General features: G+C 34.8%; 2 protein-coding genes across 2 annotated transcripts; both read left to right on the top strand.

Annotated features, from left to right (window-relative positions):
• The first annotated feature begins 871 nt into the window (after nt 1-871).
• On the top strand, nt 872-2041 carry LOC147806509 (uncharacterized). Its single transcript, XM_087149656.1, has one exon. The coding sequence runs from the start codon at nt 872-874 to the stop codon at nt 2039-2041; it is 1170 nt and encodes a 389-aa protein (XP_087005782.1).
• A 48-nt stretch (nt 2042-2089) lies between these two features.
• Nucleotides 2090-4696, top strand: LOC147806510 (uncharacterized). The gene has a single exon (XM_087149657.1). The coding sequence runs from the start codon at nt 2090-2092 to the stop codon at nt 4694-4696; it is 2607 nt and encodes an 868-aa protein (XP_087005783.1).
• The last annotated feature ends 2280 nt before the right edge of the window (nt 4697-6976 follow it).

Consider the following 6976-nt stretch of genomic DNA (forward strand, 5'->3'; position numbering starts at 1 on the left):
AAGTTCAAACGATATTCGCTCTTTTAGAAAATTTTATGATAATTGCATGACACATATACGCATTTTAGAATCATTAGAATTAAAACCGGAAAATTATGGAAGTGTATTGTGTCCTATGTTGCTTAAAATATTACCCCCAGATTTAGTATTAGAGTATAATAAAATCGAAAATGAAAATGTATATTCAGATATAAAAGAGCTTTTAAGTTTTCTTTCGAAAGCATTAAGTTGTAGAGAACGCTCAATTCAGATGAGTGCAGTAAGTGACCTTGGAAATAAATATCAAGTGGATCGGAGAAATCCGAGACACATCAGTCGGCGCCATAATGAAGAAATAAATTTCTCCCCCTCTAGTAGAAAGTTAAATATTCAATCACGTGAAAATGAGAAACCGAAATATACGGCAACAGATTTATTGAGCTCTGAGATGAAACAGAACAGGAATAAAAAATCTTTCTGCGTTTTTTGTGAGGAACCGCATGATTCAGCGAGTTGTAAATTAGCAATAAGTTTATCGTTAGAAGAAAAAAAGAATATTTTGAAAAAAAGACGAGCTTGCTTTCGCTGTTTAATTATGAATCATAGGGCGGATCAGTGTTATTCAAAAATTGTTTGCACATTTTGTTCGAAGCGCCATGCATCAATAATGTGTTATTTAAATCATGATTTAAAAGGGAATGAATCCGACAATTTTGATAATAGTAATAAACTTGTTGAAAGTAGTGTTTTAACTAATAATTGTTGTTCTAATGAAGTTTATTTACAAACTTTAATTGTATATGTTCATGGTCAGAATTCTAAAAATTTAGTAAGAATAATTATTGATTTGGGTAGGCAAAGATCATATTGTACTAAATTTATTGCTAAAACAATGGGTTTAAATTGCGTTGGGGAGGAAACTGTCACCCACGGACTTTTTGGAGGTATTGAAAATACTGAACAACATAAGCGGTATAGTGTTAAGCTAACTAGCCTGGATGAGAAATTCAGCTGTGAATTTGACGTGATGGATCAGAAGCAGATTTGTGCTCCTATTCCTAAAATAAGTGATTCCAACTGTAAACATGAATTAAAAGGTATGGGTATTTATGCAAGTGATATCGAATTAAAAGGAAATTCTTGTTTGTATGAAAAAAACCCAAATGAAATTCACATACTTATTGGGGCAGATCTTGCAAGTATCTTGCTAACGGGGAATATTAAACATCTATCAGGAGGGTTAGTAGCTGCGAATACGCGTCTTGGGTGGACAGTGCTGGGAAAATCTGTACGAGAAAACGCATTTAATACTCCTCAGTTATTATTGACTTTACATGTAGATTATGCTAAAATATCGGATCTCTGGGAGTTAGATTCTTTAGGAATACACGATATGAGTGAAAAACAAACAAAAACAGAAACACAGGAAATTGTTCTAAAGCATTTCCAAGAAACATTAACCAGAGATCAAAGCGGTAGGTATCAGGTTTGTTTACCTTGGTTGGAGGGTCGTGTAACACTGTCGGATCATAAAGAATTGGCCAAAAAAAGGCTTAGCAATACCGTGCAATCGCTTAATTGTAGTAATATGTTAAAGGCGTATCAAGATGTATTTGATGAGTGGGAAAAAGAAGGCATTATAGAGCAGGTTTTGTCAGATCATAACAATATAAATAATGCAGACTCCGCAGAGCACTTCTTACCTCATAGACCAGTCATCAAAGAGAATTCAACGACTAAAATTCGTCCCGTGTTTGATGGGTCAGCTAAAACTCGTAATTCTTTATCGTTAAATGAGTGTATTGAAAAAGGGCCAAATTTGATAGAGCTAATACCATCAGTTTTAAATCGTTTTAGATGGGGTAAAATCGGTGTTATAGCCGATATTCGCAAAGCCTTTTTACAAATAAGCCTGCAAGAAAGTGATAGGAATTTTTTGAAGTTTTTATGGTGGAGAGACGGTGACCCTCGCAAATTAATTACTTACAGGCACTGTCGCGTTGTTTTTGGTGTTTCGTGCAGCCCTTTTCTGCTAGCTGCCGTTTTAAACCACCATTTGTAAAACGCACCAGAAAACTTAAAGCATTTGGCTAAGAAACTAAAAGACTCCATGTACGTGGACAATTGTGTAGCAAGTGTTGATTCTGTTTCAGAACTAGAATATTTTCGATCAGAATCTCAAAAACTGCTAGCATCTGCAAAATTTGACTTGCGTGGCTGGATACATAATGCACACACTTCAGAGAATAAAGTTGAGGAAAATTTACAGGTTGCGAATTCCGAAAACTTTAAAGTCCCAGTTTTAGGGCTTTTGTGGAACTTTAAGAACGATACGTTGTCTTGCGATATTAACGATATCAGTATCGATGATAAAAGCATAACTAAGAGAAAAATATTATCATTGGCACATAAGATATTCGACCCTATTGGGTTCACGTGCCCAGTGACTCTAATACCGAAACTACTTCTTCAAGATTGTTGGAAAGCTCAAGTCTCTTGGGATGCTGAACTGCCGAAAGATATCGTTCAAAAGTTTAATAATTGGAGAAACCAAATCTCAGATTTGAAAGACATTGAAATTCCTCGAAATTACTCATGCTTGGATTTGAATGACGCAAAATTGACTTTGCATGTTTTTTGCGACGCATCCAAACTTTCTTATGCTACTGGAATTTTCTTGAGAGCAGAACGGGGAAATGAAGTGACTTGTCAGTTACTACAAGCTAGATCACGAGTGGCACCATTAAAGAATGTGTCTATCCCAAGATTGGAATTACTCGCCTGTAACATCGGAGTGAGACTAGCAACATCTGTAAAAAATGATCTGAACTTGAAGGATATCCAGACATTTTATTGGTCTGATTCCATGGACGCATTGTATTGGATAAAGAAAGAAGGTCCATGGGTTGTATTTGTGACCAATAGGGTAAAAGAAATAAGAGGTTTGTCCCAAGTTAGTGAATGGAATTATGTTCCAGGAATTCAAAACCCGGCCGATTTACCTTCTAGGGGGTGTTCGGTGAAGACGCTTATCAAGGGAAAATGGTGGCAGGGGCCACCATGGCTGAAAGACTCTAGAGACCGCTGGCCTAATTACAAATTGATTCCAGATGAAAAGGTGATAAACTCTGAGAAGAAGAAAATTGTCGTGTCTTCCTTGAATAAAGAAAATGACGAATACTATCATCGCATTTCTTCGTACAAAAGAATAATAAGAATCACCGGTTGGATTTTAAGATTTTTCAGAAATGCTAAGACGCCTAGTGATAAAAGATCTGGACAACTATGTGCTGAGGAATTGAAGAAGGCCGAACTTAAAATTCTAAAGAAAGTCCAGGATGAAGAATTCTTTGGAGGAACAGAAAACCAATTGAAGTCTCTAAAAATTATAACAGACAATGATGGTCTCCTAAGGGTTAAAACCAAAGTTTTCATGAGAATAGATGAAGAGGATTTTAGACTTCCACTACTTTTACCATCAAATCATCACGTGGTAAAAAGTCTAATAATCAGTAAACATCAAGAGTTAGGACATGCCGGAGTACCATTTTTAATGACTGCCTTAAGAGAAAATTATTGGATCTTAAAGAGTAGAAGAACCATAAAGAAAGCCATAAAGATGTGCGTTGTATGCCAAAGGTTCAATTCAAGACCAGCTAGTATTCCTGAAGGACCATTACCGGAAGATCGAGTAAAGGAAGCGTCTGCTTTTGAGATAATTGGTTTAGATGTGGCGGGTCCTTTGTACCTTAAAGAAAGGCAAAAGGTGTGGATACTTCTAATAACATGTGCTATCTACCGAGCAGTTCATTTGGAACTTTTGACTGCATTATCCACTGACAACTTCTTATTGGCTCTAAGAAGGTTCATTTCACGACGCGGAAGACCTTCGAAGATCTATTCGGATAATGGGACTAACTTCGTCGGATTTGAAAAACTGCTAAGAAATGTTGATCTCGAGAGATTGAAAGGTGAAATCGCTCCCATCACTTGGAAATTTATACCACCTTCAGCTCCATGGTGGGGTGGTTTCTGGGAACGTTTAGTAGGTCTAATGAAGCAGATTTTGAGAAGAGTGCTGGGAAGAACTTCGCTAAGTTATGAGGAAATGGCTACTGTTTTGTGCGAATGTGAGTGTCTTCTCAATTCAAGACCACTTACCCATGTTTCTGATGATGCAAATGACTTGAATCCAATTACACCAGCAATGTTTTTGCAAGAAAACAAAAGTAATGATGTTACAGATCTTGACCAATGCAGCCAAACAGATGGAAAAAGTTTAAATAAACGTTTGGCATACCGGTTAAGAATTTTAAAAGATCTACGTTCGAGATTTCGAGTGGATTACCTAGGACAACTACGAGAAAGTTACAGAAAGAAAAATAACGTCCCTGTTCCTAAAGTAGGTGACATAGTACTCGTATGGAGTGACAACATCAAGAGACTTAACTGGCCGATGGCACGAATTTTGGAAACATATCCCAGTCAAGATGGACTTGTTCGTTTAGCGAAAATAAAGACAAAATCTGGTGTCTTTATTCGCCCTGTTCAGAAACTGTGCCCTATGGAACTGGATAGTTGTGATGTTATTGCCAATAATACTCCGAATGATTGTGTCAACCCTAACCCTTCAGTGACTGATAACTACAGAAAAACTGATTCTGTGACCACTCGAGCTGGTAGGGTTGTGAGAGTGCCTCAACGTTTTAGACAGTAATATTTTGAGTTTCAGTGATCGACATCTCTAAAACTCAAGAGGGGAGTGTCGAGAAACTGCGATGAACAATCTAACTTTAAAATTTTAACTGTAACTGTAGCGAGGCGGAAGTTTTGTAAACAGAAGAGGAATGATCGCCTCAGAGAGAAGAGGTTGATATGTAATGCTCATTTCAAAAAAGCTTAATGTTTCGTTATCAATTATGTTTCTTGTTACGTTTTGTGTTAAATATTAAATGTTTTGAAAAGAAATCGTTAATTCCTTTAATGGCAGAACTTGTTACTTTTTATTATTGACATCTTTTTATTTTTACAAGAGTAGCGATCCTTTTTAAAGCGAAAGAAAAGCTTTCCATCTTCTCACCGGGAAAATTGAAGAACAACAGAAATTGCAGGTAAGGTAATTTTGCCTTTACCTTTAATTAAGAATTATTATTGAATTTAATTGAGTTGAATGAAGAAATAATTTTTTACAGTATTTCATTCAAAGTAATCATGATGACAATTTAAAAATTCAAAATAGTAGAAATCTGAACAAACTCACCGGTTTGTTGTCGTCTTTCTTTTTCACTTCAAATAATCAGCTCTCTTTTGCTGATATTTAATACAGTTATTATTATTTTTTCTTTTAGAAGATAATTTCGTTATCGATAAATATCCAATTCGAAACATCGCTTTAGGTTTACAGTCTAGGGGAGGGTTAAGGAGGCCGTGCCCCCATTTGTTAGTAGGAAGTGGTAAATAAATACATGTACTTGATAACTAAATATTTAATATAACAAAAGTAAATTAGTTAGGACAAAAACAACAAATATGGAATATAGCGAACAAAGAAGAACGTCTCTTCTCTTCAAACATCAACTTCGTACATTACATCTCGTTACCAGATCGTCATTGTCTTTTCGTTTATTACAATATAGTCTGGTGATCAGTTATCGCCATCTAGCGGCGTTTATGGTTATGTTCAATTCCATGGCCTTAACATTATATATATATATACATATATATATAGTTTTCAAGTGACTAATATGAGAGTTGAGTAAAATATCTCTTAATGCTATTGGATAAAAAACTAATATAAAGAATTTTCTTTAGCTTTTACAATTGTTAGCTGAACAACATAGAGCAGAAAGAGCACTAAGTCAAAATAAACAAATTACGTTAACTAAAATAAAACTTCAACTTTCATCTAGAGAAAATTACTGATAAACTTGAAACTTTAGTGTTTTATTGGAGAAACAGTCTTGTCTGTCACAAATACAAGCAAAATATATTAAAGTTTTTACTTACCGATTTCTAATTTGTCAACTTTATACACAAATAACTAGCTTTTTTTAATATGAAATGAAAACTGAAAACAAAGTAACACACAATAAGGTTTACTTTATTTATAAAAATATAATGAATTTTCTATTTACAAATTTAGATAATATTTTTTTCAATTCATTGATCTCTTGATCAATTTTTTGTTGTTCAGTATTAAGATCAGTCGCAAGTCTGGCTTTTTTCTGTGGGAGGACTTTAATTTGAGCTAATGTTCGTTTTTTTTATGGTTTTCAGCTCTTTTACCCTTTTCTTGCTTTTTTTTTCTCTCGTCAAGTGCCATGTGGTATCGTGTTCCTTTTCACATGCTGAAGCATATCTGGTGTTATATTGACTGATAATGATCTCCCAGATGATTTTATGGCATCATACGTTGAACCGAGCGAAACTAAAGATTTTTCAAGCGAATTTTCAACCAACATAATTTTGTTGATTGAGAATCCGAACTCAGGATTCTCTGACTCTTTCGCATGGACATTCCCATGCGAAAGAGTCATCACAATTTTTATTACTTGCCACAAATCTTTAAAGTTGTCTTTTTTTTATCTAGGTAACTGGAAGAAAAAAACACCCAGAGGTGTGTCTTTTTAAGAGTATGAAACAAAAGTTGTTTTCCACTTATTTTTAACACTATTTGTGAACAAAGAAACATGGTGTTTTGAACGATCAGCAGCCAGTGCAGGTAAAATATTACTTTCATGTAAAAGTTGCAATAACGAATCCATGCGATTTTCACATAAAATTGCATTTGAATGTAACAAAAGAGGATCTAAGCATGACATAGCTTTTACTATAGCAAAATTTACAGGTGACTTTTCACTAATTTTTGAAGTCATCTTTACAAAAAAAAAATTTGCATTCTTTAAAGATATTTATTTTTTCTGCTTCAGAGGCCCCACTTTTAACTAGAAAGCTCCTCGCAGAAATGCTAATATCTAGCTCACTGCCTCTTTTGTGT

Source organism: Parasteatoda tepidariorum, chromosome 8, assembly GCF_982258835.1.
Source record: "Parasteatoda tepidariorum strain Cologne lab strain chromosome 8, Ptep-v5.0, whole genome shotgun sequence".
NCBI classification, from domain to species: domain Eukaryota; kingdom Metazoa; phylum Arthropoda; class Arachnida; order Araneae; family Theridiidae; genus Parasteatoda; species Parasteatoda tepidariorum.

What these genes read in the sequence shown, in the direction of transcription:
- LOC147806509 (XM_087149656.1), top strand. Translation starts at nt 872, where the DNA reads ATGGGTTTAAATTGCGTTGGGGAGGAAACTGTCACCCACGGACTTTTT.
- LOC147806510 (XM_087149657.1), top strand. Translation starts at nt 2,090, where the DNA reads ATGTACGTGGACAATTGTGTAGCAAGTGTTGATTCTGTTTCAGAACTA.